The sequence below is a fragment of the Artemia franciscana genome, chromosome 1 (assembly GCF_032884065.1).
Source record: "Artemia franciscana chromosome 1, ASM3288406v1, whole genome shotgun sequence".
Lineage (NCBI taxonomy): Eukaryota > Metazoa > Arthropoda > Branchiopoda > Anostraca > Artemiidae > Artemia > Artemia franciscana.
This window is the reverse complement of record NC_088863.1, coordinates 19,059,151-19,076,784: the sequence shown is the minus strand read 5'-3', so window position 1 is coordinate 19,076,784 and position 17,634 is coordinate 19,059,151. Positions and strand designations below refer to the sequence as shown.

Below are 17,634 nucleotides of genomic sequence, written 5' to 3'. Positions count from 1 at the left end.
AAAAATATTTAGAATTAGATGAGAAAAGAAAATCTTGTGTTTGAGAAAATATTATCTGTAGCCTATTAGCTGTTTTCAAAATTGTCAAGTGGATTTCCAATATCAGGAGTTTGTCAAATGGGCCTGACGGTCAGACTTCAAAGTGTAAAAAGTAAACAAAAAAAGTAAACAAAAGTAAACAAAGTGTAAAAGATAATCTTCTGAAAGGTCCAAGCTGCTGACCACTTTAAAGTGACCAAGAAAATCAGTGTATTTTAGTTTGGTCTGTCATTCTAAGCAATTGATTTTTAGCCATCTAGTCTTACAGGGGAGTGGAATATAAAAAGAGAAATTTGTTATCGAGAGGATCTCCATAACACCCTACTAAAGGTATTTTTGGGGGAAATACTTGAGAAAATTTGAATATTAATTTCGAAAAACCATAATTTAATACCTATATATAGACATAAAATATTCAAAACTTTTCCCTAATTTTTACTACTAATATTTGCTTCAATTAGTGCTAACAGTCAGCATTTTAGAGATTGATGAGCAGCAACAATGGGTTTGATGCTGCACAAAACATATCCGAGTTTTTGGGAAACAAAAAATTGACCTGAATTCTTTGTAAACAAAAATTCCTAAAGGATTCTTCGGGCTAATATTTAGAAGAATCATACATTTGTTTAGGAAGATCACAATTCTTCTTTGATGCGCACTTTATATTCTATAAACAATACATTTTATTTAGTTGCAATATTCGGGGGCAAATAATGGTAGAATCACAATAAAATTGGAATCTAGCATCTTCAAATCAATCAGAATGCATCCCTCATATGGCGAAAAGGTCGAATGGCCAGGTCTTCCGGCAAGTGAAATTCAAATTCTTTGACTCTTTCCAAGGACTTCAGGCAATCGTCAAAACCTGAAAAGGGAGCAATCAGTCACCAAGAGCTGCCAAACCATTCAGGAAAATTTTAATGGAAGGATTCGTTCACGGCTTTATCTATAGAGAAGGGAGGGGAGGGGGCAAAAAATCAGATGTATTTGAAGAGCCCCAATTCACTTGAAGTACTGGAGAATAATCACTTAGAATTAACTTCTTTTCTGCATTTCTTTCCTTCCAACTGCTCTTGAAATTTACCTCCGTCTTTCAGACAAATCTATAATGGGATACAGTTTAGGCCTTAGACAACCTTCATTCGAAGCAATACACTAGGAATAAGTATTAGATATTCCTGACAAAAATGCAACAACCGTCAATTAAAGTATATAATATATTTTAAATAGCATATTTTCTAATAGTTGAAGGTCTTCCCTAGTCAGTATCGCGAGGGAGGAGAACGAAGGGCACATAAAAAATTATTTTTGAAAGAAATAAGTACAATTCGACAAGTGAATTTCGACAACATTTTCATCCAGTGGTTCTCAACCGGGGTCCATGTAATATTTCCGGGGGTCCACAGGCAAAACACAACAAATTGGGGGTCCACAATGATATTTTGGGGGTCCATGAAGAAAACAAACTCAGAACGCTCTTTATTTCTAAAATTCATATTTCTACTATAATTTACTATTCACTTTACATTGTGTTCACTGTGTGATACACCGTCAACACTTAGTTGCAAAATAAATGAGTGCATGTCTGCATGATGACCTTACTGTTGTAATAAAAGTAGTTAACCATATTAAATAAAATTCTCTCTGAGACCACCTTTTTCGCGAATTCTGTAAGCAAAATGGAGAAAAGTTTGGTTGGCTTGTATCAAACAGTTTGTGGTAACGAACTGTAGCAAGGAGCGACCCGAATCAATAGTAACCGAAACTCTAAATAAGGAATTTTGATACCAATAATTACATCAAAAGAATTGCTTTTTAATGCTGGTTTTAAATATATAAGTTTCATCAAGATCAGATATACCTATCAAAAGCTACGAGCCTGAGAAAAATAGCCTCATTTCAGAAAATAGGGGGAAATACCCGCTAAAAGTCATACAATCTTAACGAAAATCACACCATCAGATTCAGCGTATCAGAGAACCTTATTGTAGAAGTTTCAAGCTCCTATCTACAAAAAGGTTGAATTTCGCATTTTTTGCCAGAAGACAGATCACGGATGCGTGTTTATTTGTTTTCTTGTTTGTTTTGTTTTTTTTTCCCAGGGGTGATCATATCGACTGAGTGGTCCTAGAATGTCGCGAAAGGGCTCATTCTAACGAAAATTAAAAGTTCTAGTGCCCTTTTTAAATGACTAAAAACTTTGGAGGGCACCTAGGCCCCCTCCCACGCTCAGTTTTTCCCAAAAGTCACCGGATCAAAATCCTGAGATAGCCATTTTATTCACCATAGTCGAAAAACCTAATAATTATGTCTTTAGGGACGACTTACTCCCCTGCAGTCCCCGTGGACTGTATAAATGTGATGTGTTTTACTTATGAGATATATTTGAAAGATTTAATTCACTTAATAAACAGCTCCAAGAAAACAATTGTGATCTAATATCTAGTAAAAGTGCTATTGCTGCTTTTCTAAGAAACTACAGCTGTATAAGAATAATATCAGGCGTGGTGCATTTGAACACATTCCTTGTTTGGTCTGTGTTAGCAGCGATTTGCGAGATGAAGATCTTGCATTATATGGTGAATATTTGGAAAATATACATGAAGATATGCAAACTCGGGTTGCCGACCTACTCGGGATGGATATACTGATTTCGGTTTCAATTCCTTTCGAAGTTAATGTTGCCGAAATAGACATATCTTTGCAAGAGCCCCTCAACGAAATACAAAATAATGAAATAATGCATGCAAAATTCAAAGATCGCCAAGTGCAATATATGGAAAACAAATGATGTTGCTACAAAGTACCCTTTGGGATAAAGCGCAGTTCTACGTTATTGCTTTTCCTACATCTTATCTTGTTGAAGCGCGATTTAGTCGTGTTTCTAAATGTTATCAAAAGATCGCAATAGACTTAACATTGTGAAAAGGAGTGATCTTCGACTATCATTGACATCAAACAGAACCAAATATAAATAAACTCGCCGAGAAGAATCAAACACATGGATCTCATTGAATAAACATGCATTTTCCTTTTTTTTAATCACACACTTAATTTCAACTCCTTTTTTATCCAGTTTACATAATGAATTAATTGGAGTGAATTAAACTGCCTGAGGAGCTCTACTCTCCATGAGCTTGGATTGAATGAATTTGAGTGAATCAAACTGCCTGAGGAGCTCTACTCTCCATGAGCTTGTGTTGCTTGCCCATGGAAGAAACATTGTAATATTGTAGTTATTATCACAGTAATAGTAATAATAATTATTATTAATAATAATAATAATTATAATTATTATTATTATAGTAGAATATTTTATTTGTATTAAATTAGTTTTCATTTTAAAAATAAAGCTTAATCGTATATTATTTCTTTGATACTTAAAACCTTAAAATTTATATTAGTGAAGAATAGAAAATTGTTCTTATGTCCAATAGCTATGAAGGGGTCCACCAACATAAAAAGAAGGGAAAAGGGGTCCATGGGTAAAAAAAGGTTGAGAACCACTGTTTTAATGGGATTATTAAGATTTATAGAATCAGCCTTCATAGGAGTGACCAACAATGAATAAGACAAGGAAAAAATACATCACTACTTCAAGATTTTCGACATTACACGAGTATATAAATATAGGTAATATAAACTAGACAAATACCTTTCCGATACGAGATTTTAGAACTGAAAAAAGGTGTGTTATTTTAATCAAATCTCCGAAAGAAACTTTAGTCCTTCCTGAAATCTTAAATAACCGAAAAATAAGATTTGAGGCAAATTAAGAAAATTGAGAAGGAATAAATCGGATCGGTAGGTAAAATAGCCTAAAAACATAGAGAGGGACAGAATGGAGAGTTCAGAAATAGACTGAATCAAGTCCCATCCAAACCAAATATATAAAACCAAACCTAATTCATGAATTAGCTGTGTTATTCCATTGCAGCTGTACCCTGGAAATTTTGGCCAGGTTCTAGAAGAATGGCTTTTGTCTGTCTCGATATGTAGTTGAAAAAGGTGAATAAAACTCTCAGGAATGAGAAAAGAGCCTCAGTGATTCCATTGCATCCCGTCGGACTATTTGTCTCCAACCCTTCCCCTTCAAAGCGCACGAGCCTTTGACGTTTTTTGAATAATTCTGTTACAAAATTGAAATCTTGAGAAATAGATGTACTATTGAAATGAGGCACGACAAAAGTGTTTCAAATCTCATATTTTTGTTCAATTGGGAGATTTTAGAAATTCTAAATCTGTTTCTTCAATTCAGAATAAAAATTCTCAATATAGCTTAAAATCCCGCTGAAATAATCAAGATTGCATTTTCAAAACTAGAGACAATGAAAAAGAGACTGAAAACCCAAGATTGATTCTGAAAACCCAATCTTCTAATAAATAAAAACCTTCTTACAAATAAACCAAGCGTAGATACTAGAACTTCATTGAGATTTTTTATTTTTATACCTTCTTTGCAAATTAAATAAAAAAACACAAGTTTTTTTTATCTGAAAGTAAGGAGCGACATTAAAACTTAAATGAACAGAAATTACTCCATGTATGAAAGGGGCTGTTCCCTCTTCAACGCCCAGCTCTTTACGCTAAAGTTTAACTCTTTCTCTACATTCTACTTTATAAAATAGTAAACAACTTTAGCGTAAAGAGTTGGGCGTTGAGGAGGGAACAGCCCCTTTCATACACGGAGTAATGTATGTTCGTTTTAAGTCTTAATGTCGCTCCTTACTTTCGGTGAAAAAAACTTGTTTTTTTATTTTAATTTCTGAAGGTTTTTGAATTAATGCATGTTTGATTTTGGCTCTCCACACACGAATAATTAAAACTAGATTTGCTTTTTTTTTTTTTTGCTAAAAGGCTTTCTCATAGTTTTTATCGGACGATTTTAACAAAAAAGGGGTGGGAAGGAGGCCTACTTGCCCTCCAATTTTTCGGTTACTTAAAAAGGTAACTAGGACTTTTAATTTTTAACGAACGTTTTTATTAGTAAAAAATATACGTAACTTGCGCATTAACTGACGTAACGAACTTCTATATTCATATATTTTTATTATGTATATGAGGGGGTCTGCCCCCTCGTTAATACTTCGCTCTTTACACAAAAGCTTGAATTTTGTCCCAATTCTTTAAGAATGACCCCTGAATCACAAAGGCCGTAGAATAAATAGTTGACATTACTAAAAATACTTTAGCGTAAAGAGCGAGGTATTTAGGAGGAGATGAATCCCTCATATGCGTAATAATCTCTTCTCGTTTGAAGTTTTAATGCTGCTCCTTACTTTCAGTTGAAAAAACTTTTTCATATTTATTTTTTCGTTTTTTTTTTAAATAATGCTTGAGAATCCTGCGCCCCCTTCATGGAATTTCTCTTCCCATATGACAAATTCCTCCAAGGGAAGATCCTCCAATGAAGCCCCCCCCCAACCAAAAATCCCCCTGAAAACGTCTGTACACTTCCCAGTAACCATTACAGTATGTAAACACTGGTCAAAGTTTGTAACTTGCAGCCCCTCCCCTGGGGACTGTGGGGGAGTAAGTCAGCCCCAAATAAATAGTCATTATGCTTTTCGACTACGCTAAACAAAATGGCTGTCTCCAAATTTTGATTTATTGACTTTGGGAAAAAATGAGCGTGGGAGGGGGCCTAGGTGCCCCTAAATTTTTTTGATCACTTAAAAAACGCACTAGAATTTTTAATTTCCGTTAGAATGAGCCCTCTCGCGACATTCTATGACCACTTAATCGACACGATCACTCCTGGGGAAAAAACAACAACAAACAAATAAACACGTAGGCTACCCATGATCCGTCTTCTGGCAAAAAATACAAAGTTCCACATTTTTATAGATAGGAGCTTGAAACTTCTACAATATGATTCTCTGACACGCTGAATCAGATGGTATGATTTTCGTTAAGGTCCTATGAATTTTTGGGGGTGTTTCCCCCTGTTTTCCAAAATCAGGCAAATTTTCTCAGGCTCATAACTTTTGACGAGTAACACTAAATTTGAAAAAACTTATATATTTAAAATCAGCATAAAAATCCAATTCTTTTGATATATCTATTAGATCAAAATTCCGCACCACGAACTGTTTGATAACAATAAACCAGAGTTTATTCTAGTGTCTTATAATACTCTCTATACACAAAATTGGTGAAAGGAATATTTTTAAGTGAGTTTGTTTTTTATTTTTTATTATTGTTCCTTGATGAACATGAGCACGATCCCCTTATGGCTATGAGTCCAAACCATTAGGGGATCGAAAGACATTTGGGGAGGGGGAAAGGAGGGAGAGGAATTCAGTGCCAAACTTATTTCTTGTTACAAATGTTAATTTATTCTGACCAGTGATAAGAAATTTCAGCTATTCAAGTCGGAGAGACTAAATCTTCAAAGGTACTTTTCTGGACATGGTTCAATTTAAAACTGAAACTTCTAAAGAAAACTGTTAATGAAGTTCTGCAAGAAAACGATTTCTGTGATCAAGAAAATTCCAAAATGCAATTTCCCTAGTCTATGACATACCTGGAATATTCTCTAAGCAATATCAGTTTCGCTTTTTCAGCTTAAAACTTATATGAAATCAGGTTAATGATAATTACCTGTATTTGAAGCATAGCTCCACGGAAGATAATTCTCTTCAATCAGCCTTGGACGACGGTAAATAAGACGCAGCCAAGCAGCAAGCTTTCGTTCACTAGGAGAGAAAATCCCTTTCAAGAAATGTAATTTTTGGCATTACGGGTTTTACGTCTATATATGCATACATAGCTTCTTTGGGTTTAACTCAGCCGGGGGGCAGTGTGGGCACCTGTACACCTTGAATCTTGCAGAATATGATTTCAAAAATATTTTATATGTAGATGATAAAATTTAAGTCAATGGGGGAACAAAACGAGGCTCAAGCAAATTCTACTAAAATTGAAGAAACCTATCCTTAAAATTAACAATTTTGCAGAGCCCATATATGTAACTAGGTAAATAAGACGCAGCCAAGCAGCATGCTTTCGTTCACTAGCAGAGAAAATCCCTTTCAAGAAATGTAATTTGTGGTATTATGTTCTTTATAGCTAGAATACGAAACTTAATCACATTCACAAAATTTAAGCACAAGGCAGAAGCAAAACAACAACAGGATCTCGACCCTGTATTATTGAGAGCATGAACCTCGAATCAGACTGACGAACATGATATATACATTCGGATAGCTAACACACCTTATTTGTTCAGAAAAATACTAAATAAAGCAGAGCTAAATTCATATCGGTAAATGATATTTTATATTTTGCCTCTGTATTTACTTGTTACATATTCGTCTTTTTCTTTTCTTCTACTCCACTAATGATTTACTTCAGATTTATGATGGGAAATACGGTTTTACGTCTATATATGCATACATAGCTTCTTTGGGTTAAACTCAGGCGGGGGGGGGGAAGTGTGGGGCACCTGTACACCTTGAATCATGCAGAATATGATTTCAAAATTATTTTTATATGTCTATAATAAAATTTAAGTCAATGGGGGAACAACAAAACGAGGCTCAAGCAAATTCTACTAAAATTGAATAAAGCTATCTTTATAATTAACGATTTTGCAGGAGACCATATATGTAACTAGGTAAATAAGACGCAGCCAAGCAGCATACTTTCGTTCACTAGGAGAGAAAATCCCTTTCAAGAAATGTAATTTTGTGTAAAACTAGGCCTATGTACAGCAATTTTAAAACAAAATGTCCATTGAAACCGGGAATGGGCCTAACCAGGATTTCAAGGGTGAGGGGGGGAGCATGAATTTCTCTTCAGTGAGAAAGAAAAGACTTCTTTTTTTTACTCTGACCAAAAAACATCCCTGTTTCTAAAGAAAAATATGTAAAAAAAAAAACTAAGGCCATATTTCTAAGACTAAGGGAGTACCGTCCCTCAGGCCAAATGCGTACTGAGCTTAACACAAAGATGCTATGCATTCATGTATATATGAATAACTTTATTACTCACCATACATTTAAAATACAGAATTTTTGGAGTTGATGAAAAGAAAGAAAAGAATAAACAAACAAATAATAGCAAATACAGAAACAAATATACAATGAAAAAGCAAACCAACCTAACGAAAACAAAACAGTGAATACAGAACAGTTTTCAAGGTGCTTTCACATATATTGTTTAAGTTAAAAAAAAAACTTGGATAACTTTTTAGATGTTTTGAGGAAAACTTCCCTCTAGCCCCACTCCCAGGTGGAAAGAAAATTCTGATTTTTTTTTTTTTTTTTATCCGTTAAACTAAGACTTGATTGTGCAGACAGAATAAAATAGAGTTTTCGTCTATAAAATGCGAGCTGACAGCGAAATGTGAACAAATAATTTGTCTCAGCACGGGTAAAGCACTTTGGCTTTGCTCTCATCCGAGAGGCAAACTGGCCATTTTTCTTGATGAACAAAAAGAGACTCAGTATCCCCCCCCCTAACAGAAATAATATTCTAATGGGCACTTTTTTTTCTCTTCGTCTCAATTTTTGCCTAGCAGTATATTCGGTTTTGATATTTTTCAGTACGGCTTGAGGGACTAATTTTGTTGTCAAAGATAAACGAAAAAATGGTTAGCTATATCTTGGAAACAAGAAACAGGCTTAATGACCGGTTTAAAATAAAAGTTGCTTACATTTTACAAGCCTATAAATTGCAGCAGTGGTGGTTAAAAAGCTATTTGGCAGGAGTCTTGACCAGCTTAATTTCAACTTACCAGAGCCCCCTGATGTTACTGCAAATAGTCTAAATAAATTTCTCGCTTCCATTGTCCAGAGCCTTCCAGCATTGCCAATCCAATTATCAACAGGAGCCCCATCCCCTCTTTTCCCGACTGTTTCCCCGTCCGAGATTGAAAGAAGAATTGATAAACTAAGAAAGACAAGTGTTTGCCCTTTGGATATCCCATTTCCTCTTATTAGAGCCTTCGGTGATTTCCTGTCTAAGCCCTTGTCTGTCCTGTTTAACGAAATTACTAAGTCTGGGCAAATTCCAACAATTTGGAAACAGGGTTTTATTACCCCTTTGAAAAAGAAAAACGGAAAGCCTGGCTTTGATGGCGTTCGACCTATTACGCTTACTCCTATTTTTTCAAAATTGTATGAAGGATTCCTTGCAGATTTGCTAAAGTAAAAAATCCTACCTCTTACTGACCTGAAACAATTTGGAAACCTAAAATCAACTTCTACTTCCCACTACCTCGTTTCTCTTATTGACCACATCGGGAAAATCCTCGAAAAACCTAATTCCTGGCTAAACTTAATTTCTATTGACCTTCAGAAAGCCTTTGACCTTGTTAACCACAATATTTTAATTGAGAAACTAGAAAGCGAGTTCAATATCGAACCCTTACTGGTAAAATTGGTTGCCTCCTTTTTAACAAATAGATCACAGGTGGTTAAATACCAGAACCATTACTCAAATCCTCTCCCTATCTACAATGGCATACCCCAAGGAACTCTCCTAGGCCCCCTCCTTTTTTCAGTCATGGTTAACAGCCTTGCGAAGGAAGTTCCAGACCGTTGGAAATTTGTTGATGACCTAACGATTGTTGAAAGTTGCTTCAGAAATTTACTAAGTGACCCTATGAGTATTCTCAATGAAATTGGAAGTGAGGCTTTGGACCTAGATATGACCGTAAACCCCTCTAAGTCCATGATAATGCCGATTTGTTTCCTCAAATCCTCGCCCTGTTTTCTTAATCCTATCCCTCCTGAAATTTATGCATCCTCGGTTAAATTACTTGGAGTCACAATTTCTTCAAATTTAAAGTGGGATATCCACGTTAAAGATATCATCCATAAAGCTAATGCGTCTATCGCCCTCCTTAAGCTCCTAAATAAATATAGCGTCCCCCCTTCTCACTCCTTAAGGTTCTACACGTCTTTTGTCCGTCCGCATCTTGAATATGCTTGTCCAGTTTGGCACCCTGGCATCTCCCGTGAAGAATCAAACAAAATTGAGTCAATCCAAAAAAGAGCCTTGCGAATAATTTTCAAAGAAGGCAAGGTGCCTTACTCTCTGCTCCTAAAAAAAGCTAGTTTAGAAACCCTTGAGCGAAGGAGGTCGTCGTTGTGCCTCCGTTTTTCAAAAAATGCAATAACGAACCCTCGGACGGCAAATATTTTCCCCAAACGTCACTCACCATCCAGATTACGACAGCCTCGAGCTGTTTCTGAGCCTATCCCAGTTTTGTCTCCCATTCGCTGCGTTACTTCCAGATATGAAAAAACCTTTGTCCCCTTCATCACAGAAAAAATAAATAAAATAGCCAACTAGTTTCTCCCCCCCCCCTTCTTTTTTTGTGAGGTGCTTTAGGTCGTTACACTAATTTGCTTGCCTCCCGCTGTTTTGGTTTAGTTTCCCTTTTAATTCATATGTGTTTTTCGTGTGTTTTATGCTCCGTTCTTTTTTTGTGAGTTTTTGGACTTTTTTTTAGTGTCCCTTTTAATTTGTAGATATATATGTTTATTTCTTGTTCATTTCTGTGTTATTATACTTTTTTGTCCCCTTTCCTTTTTTTTCTGACTTATATATTTATTTATTTATTTTTTTGACTCATAATTTGATTATTTATTATTATTAGCTTTGTGTTTTTTGCTTTGTTTGATTTATTAGTCGACTCCGAAGTCCGAATTCGGCCCTTTGAGGGCTTGTGATAGTGATTTTTTTGAAATAAATATCTTATCTTATCTTATCTAACAACGTTTTTTTTCAAGATTCCACAATTAAATAAGCTAAATCGTTGTTTCATTTTTCATTTTTATGTCCCGGTTTTTAGTTAAGTTTAAAATAGCACCGTTACTTTAAATGAAAATAAACACAGATGTTGAAATGTAAAACAAGCAGAGAATAGTCGGCACACACGGAGGCTACTAACTCCTTCAACACCCCCTCCCCCATATTTACGCTAAAGTTTACCTTGCAGTTTCATGAAAAAGACACAAATTTTTAACCGAGTATTACTTTCATGGTAAGACACTGACATAAATTGTACCCATTTCGGTTTTATTTACTTTATTATACAGGGCTTTTACTATCATTGAAAATGGTAAATTTCGGGTCAACTTTAAAAAAAAAGCAATGGCTAAATACGACGCTTGCAATTGTTACATTCTATTTAGCTTTCAGCAAAGCACAGGTCCAACTTTAGCAGATTTAGCGTAGGAATGGGGGGGGGGGTATTCATATGTTGATAACCTCTGATCATTATGAGCTGGACATAAGTCATATACTCATGTAAAAAAATGGTTTATTTATCGAATAGAATTTATTTGCGGTAAAAGCCCATAGAACACGGCAAAAAATACAAATAAAGAACAATTACAAAAAAATTACACAAATCCTAACATAATCTTAAACAAATCTACTTCTATGATTCATCGGGAGACGAAGGAATCGTGCCACGCTTCTGATACCCATAAAACACTCATCCGCACACACTCTCACCAACCACTCGAAATCATAATCCCCTCTAACAAATACTTCCAGTCTCCAATCACTCAGCTTCTCGTAATCATCAAGCGATATACGCTCTCATCTAAGCCTCCACACATAAGAAAGTAACAAGGACCAATCTTCAACTTTTCCCTCCTGATAAGCTATCTTCTTTGGCCCAGTGGCAACATCAGCCCTCGTTTCAATTAATAACTATATTTCATTCTTATTATACCCACCTTAAAAAAACAAAAGTTCACCACAAATCTTGCACTTATCCCTAATCCCTAGTACCTATCCATAGCAACCTCGTATAATATCATAATTGTAGCGTTTCTAGTCCATCTCCCTTCGCATACCCCTAAACCACAGACCCATAGTGCGTCACACCTAAAAGTTTAGCCCTGAAAACCTATCTAACTACTTGGATCTTTTTAACATCCTTAAGCTGACTTCTTAATACCATATTACAACATGCCTTACCTTTCTCGATCCTACTTTCTATATGGCTACTAAATAAATTTCCTTTCGTCTTAAACTTAACACCTAAATATGACCATTCCTCCAGTAATCTAACCCTTCTATCCTTAAAGCTTAACATCTTCCTCAAGTCTACAACATTTACGGATTATTAACACTATGGTTTTATCCACATTAAATTCTAACTTTTTCCAATCCAAATAATCATAGGCAGTGAAATAGCGTTGCCTATTTAAGCGTAACCTATAGAGAGTGATGGGGGTACAATGTATTATTATTATTATTTTGTTTAGACCAGGGCACTTCGTATAAAAAAGGAATTGTCGTAGACACTTCAAAAGGGTGTTATTCGATTGGAAATTGAAAGTGCTAGTGCCCTTTTTAATAGTCGAAAGTGATTGGAGGGCAACTAACCACCTCCCACGCCCACTATTTCCCCAAATACATTCAATCAAAATTTTGAGATAGCCATTTTGTTCAACATAGACGAAAGATCCAATAACTATGCCCTTAAGGATGACACCCTCCACAGCCCTCAGGGCAATGAATGTAATTTATGCCCTGGGTGTATTTAAGGTTTATAAAGAAAGGGTGATCGTATGAACCTCAGAAGGGGCTAATTGGATCGGTAATCAAAAGTTATAGTGCCCTCTTTAAGATTCTGAGTGATCGGAAGAAGGATACCCCCCCCCCAAACACACACACAGACCTCGTATTTTCCTGAAATGAATCCGATAAAAATTTAGAGATGGCCATTTGTTGTCGTAGAAACTACTAAAAGGGCTTATTTAATAAGAAACCGAAATGGTTAGTGTTCCTTTTAATAGTCGAAAGTGATTGGAGGGCAACTAACCGGCCTCTTACGCCCGCCATTTCCCCAAACACATCCAATCAAAATTTTGAGATAGCCATTTTATTGAGCGTAATTAAAAGGTCCGGAAATTATATCTTTGAGAATGACGACCCCCCACAGCCCTCATCACAAGGGTTGTAAGTTATGCCCCAGGGGCATATACAGTTTTATAGAAAGGGTGGTCGTGGAAACTTCAGAATTGGCTCATTGGATTGGAAACCAGAGGTTCTAGGGCCTTTTTTTAAGATTCAGAGTGATCAGAGGGTAGACCCCCCCATACATCCACACCTCGTATTTTTCCAAACTGTATCTGACAGAAATCCTAAGATGGCCGTTTGTTGCCTTAGAAACTTTGAAAAGAGCTCAGTCAATTGAAAATTGAAGGGCTAGTGCTCTTTCTAATAGTCGACAGTGATTCGAGGGCATCTAACCCATCTCCCATACCCACCATTTCCTCAAACACATCCAATCAAAATTTTGAGATAGCCATTTAGTTCAACGTAGTTGGAAGGTCCGGAAATTTTGTCTTTGAGGATGACAAGCCCCCTACAGCCCTCTTGGCAAGGGTTGTAAGTTATACCCTGGGGGCTTATAAGATATATATAGAAAAGATTATCATATAAACTTCGGAAGGGGATCATTCAATTGGTAGTTTAAAGTTCTAGAGCCCTTTTTAAGATTCAGAGTGATAGGAGGATGGATACCCCCCTCTCCACACACAAACCTCATGTTTTCCCCAAATGCACCTGATCGAAATTTTGAGATGCCATTTGTTGTCTTAGAAACTTCAAAAAGAGCTCTTTCCATTGCAAATTGAAAGGGCTAGAGTCATTTTCAATAGTCGAAAGTGATTAAACGGCAACTAAACCCTCTCCCACGCCCACCATTTCCCCAAACCCATCATATCCAAATTTTTAGATAGCCATTTTGTTCAACGTGATTGAAAGGTCCGGATATTATAGATTTTTTTGAGATGGGCATTTGTTGTCGCAAAAACTCCGAAAATAACTCATTTGATTGGAAATTGATAAGCCAGTGCCCTTTTTAATAGTCGAAAGTGATTGGAGGGCAACTAATTCCCTTCTCAAGCCCACCATTTCCCAAAAAACATCCAACAAAACTTTTGAGATAGCCATTTTTTTCAACGTGACTGAAAGGTCCGGAATCTATGTTTTTGAGGATGACAACCCCCCACAGCCCTCAGGACAAGGGTTGAACGTTGTGCCCCGGGGGCATATAAGGTATATAAAGAAAATGTAATCGTATAAACTTCAGTGGGGGCTCATTGGATTCGTAACCAGAAGTTCTAGAGCCGTTTTCAGACTCAGAGTGATCGGAGGGGTGATACCCCCACCACACCTCGCATTTTACCGAAATGTATGTGATAGAAATTTTGAGATGGTTATTTGTTGTCATAGAAACTTCAAAAACAGCTCATCCGATTGGAAATTGAAAGGACCAGCGCCATTTTTAATAGTCGAAAATGATTGGAGGGCAACTAACCCGCCCCCCTCGCCCAAAATTTTCCCAAACAAATCCAATCAAAATTTTGAGATACCCATTCTGTTAAACATAATTGAAAGGACAGGAACTTATGTCTTTGAAGATGACAACTCCCCCCCCCCCTACCATCCTTCAGGACAAGGTAAGTTACGCCCTGGGGACATATAAGGTATATATAGAAAGAGTGATCGCATAAACTCCGGAGGGGGCTCGTTGGATTGGTAATCAGAAACTCTAGTGCCCTTTTTAAGATTCAAAGTGATCTGAGGGCGGACAACCCACATCCCTCCAAACCTCGTATTTTCCCGTAATGCATCTGACAGAAATTTTGAGATGGCTATTTGCTGTCGTAGAAACTTCGAAAAAGGCTCATTCGATTGAAAATTAAAAGGGCTAGAGCCTTTTCATTATTCAGATGTGGTTGAAGGACAACAAACCCCTCACCACCTCCCACGCCTATCAATTCCCAAAACCCATCTAATCAAAATTTTGAGATAGACATATTGTTCAGTGTAGTTGAAAGGTCTGGAAATTATGTCTTTGACAACCCCCATACCTTCTCAAGGCCAGGCCCTTATTTGAACTTTACTAAAAAGAAATGGCTGTGGATTGTCAGTTTAATATACACATACAGATGTATATTCCTTAAAGTTTTAATAATTTTTAATTTATTAACGTTAAAACGTTTTAAACGTATTTTGTTTATTTAGATCATGCAATCAAACAGTTCGTGGTAACGAACTGTAGCAAGGAGCGACCCGGCTCAATAGTAACCAAAACTCTAAAGAATTGAATTTTGATATCAATAGCTACATCAAAAGAATCGCATTTTAATGCTGATTTTAAATATATAAGTTTCATCAAGTTTAGTCCTACCCATCAAAAGTTACGAGCCTGAGAAAATTTGCCTTATTTATGAAAATAGGGGGAAACGCCCCCTAAAAGTCGTAGGATCTTAACGAAAATGACACCATCAGATTCAGCGTATCAGAGAACCCTACTGTAGAAGTGTCAAACTCCTATCTACAAAAATGTGGAATTTTGTATTTTTTGCCATAAGACAAATCACGGGTGCGTGTTTATTTGTTTGTTTTTTTGTTGTTTTTTTTTTTTTTCCTAGGGGTCATCGTATCGACCAAGTGGTCCTAGAATGTCGCAAGAGGGCTCATTCTAACGGAAATGAGAAGTTCTAGTGCCCTTTTTAAGTGACCAAAAAATTTGGAGGGCATCTAGGCCCCCTCCCACGCTCATTTTTTTCCCAAAGTCAACGGATCAAAATTTTGAGATAGCCATTTTGTTCAACATAGTCGAAAACCATAATAACTATGTCTTTGGGGATGACTTACTCCCCCACAATCCCTGGGGGAGGGGCTGCAAGTTACAAACTTTGACCAGTATTTACATATAGTAATGGTTATTGGGAAGTGTACAGACGTTTTCAGGGGGATTTTATTTTATTTGGGGGTGGGGCTGAGGAGAGGGGGCTATGTTGGAGGATCTTTCCTTGGAGGAATCTGCCATGGGGGAAGAAAAATTCAATGAAAAGGGCGCAGGATTCTCTAGCATTACTACAAGAAAACAATGAAAAATAAACATGAAAACGTTTTTTCAAATGAAAGGAAGAAGTAGCATTGAAACTTAAAACGAACAGAGATTATTACGCATATGAGGGGTTCTAAAAATACTTTAGCATAAAGAGCGAGGTATTTAGGAGGAGACTAATTACCTTGCTCTTTATGCTAAAGTATTTTTAGTAATTTCGACTATTTATTCTACGGCCTTTCTGATTCAGGGGTCATGCTTAAAGAATTGGGACAAAACTTACGATTTAGTGTAAAGAGCGAGGTATTAACGAGGGTACAAACCCCCTCGTATACATAATAAAAATATAAGGTTATGAAAGTTTGTTACGTAAGTTAATTCTTAAGTTACGCATATTTTTTACTAATAAAAACGTTCGTTAAAATTAAAAGTTCTAGTTGCCTTTTTAAGTAACCGAAAAATTACAGGGCAACTAGGCCTCCTTCCTCACCCCTTATTTCTCAAAATCATATGATCAAAACTAAGAGAAAGCCATTTAGCCAAAAAAGGAATTAATATGCAAATTTCATTTTAATAATTTATGTGCGGAGAGCCAAAACCAAATATGCATTAATTCAAAAACGTTCAGAAATTAAATAAAAAAAACTAATTTTTTTAGCTGAAAGTAAGGAGCGACATTAAAACTTAAAACGAACAGAAATTACTCTGTATATGAAATGGGTTGTCCCCTCCACAATCCCTCGCTCTTTACGCTAAAGTTTGACTTTTTACCACAATTCTACTTTTTAAAACAATTAAAAGCTTCAGCGTAAAGAGCGAGGGATTGTGGAGGGGACAACCCATTTCATATACAGAGTAATTTCTGTTCGTTTTAAGTTTTAATGTCGCTCCTTACTTTCAGCTAAAAAAATTAGCTTTTTTTATTTAATAAATAACCGAGTCAAACTCAAACGAGCAAAAATTAACATCAGTAAGGCTGACAACCCCTATGCCTTCTCAAGACCAGAACACAGTTCGCACTTAACTGAAAACAAAATATATTTAAAATGTTTGCACTTTGTTTTTACTTTTTTTTTATGTTTTACAAGACATATCAAGGGGGAAGTCCTCCCCCTTGCACTCCAATTAGAGCGAGAGAGTCTGGTGCCCTTTTTAAGATTAACAACAGATTGGAGGCAAGCAGCCCTTCTCTCAAGCCCATTCATTTTCCAAGCATATCCAGTGAAAATTTTGAGACAGCCATTTTGTTCAGCATAGTAGAAAGGTCCAGCAACTATGTCTTTAGTTATATTAGGCATGTGAACCCCTACAATTAGGCAATTGGCCCATTATACTTTAAAACTAAATGTTCCTCGAGAAATAAATCAAAAGGCACTGTTAAAATGGTTGCCAAAAGACACCTCAGCAATATATGCAGAACGACTGGGGGTATTAAGTTGAAACTTTTGGGGATACTACTATTACTACTTCTGTTCTTATAATTAAAAATAAAAAGAGCTTAAGTATATCCAAGTTGTCAAAGAGCTAAGATCTTCTAGGAATGATATTAAGTTTTATTTTTCAGGTCAACTTCCGAAGCTATAAAATTAAATTAAATAATACTGTTTGTGTCAGGATTAAAAATGGTTGAAAAAGTTTCTCCAACAGTCAAATAGCAACCCAGACAATGGATTCTTGTAGAAGATTAAATATAAAAAAAAACTAGTTTTCTTAACTGAAAGTAAGGAGCGACATTAAAACTTAAAACGAACAGATAT

The 17,634-nt window shown here is 36.1% G+C and overlaps 1 protein-coding gene across 1 annotated transcript in view; it reads right to left on the bottom strand.

The window, feature by feature from the left end:
- Positions 1-680: 680 nt before the first annotated feature.
- The window catches only part of LOC136026636 (RUN domain-containing protein 1-like), a 169,177-nt gene continuing 152,223 nt past the window's right edge, over positions 681-17,634 (bottom strand). Inside the window, exons 12-13 of the mRNA XM_065703370.1 lie at positions 6,643-6,737; positions 681-904 (exon numbers count right to left, since the gene is read on the bottom strand). Coding sequence (XP_065559442.1) covers positions 798-904; positions 6,643-6,737 — 202 coding nt within the window. The 3' untranslated portion in view covers positions 681-797. The remainder of the gene's footprint in view (positions 905-6,642; positions 6,738-17,634) is intronic.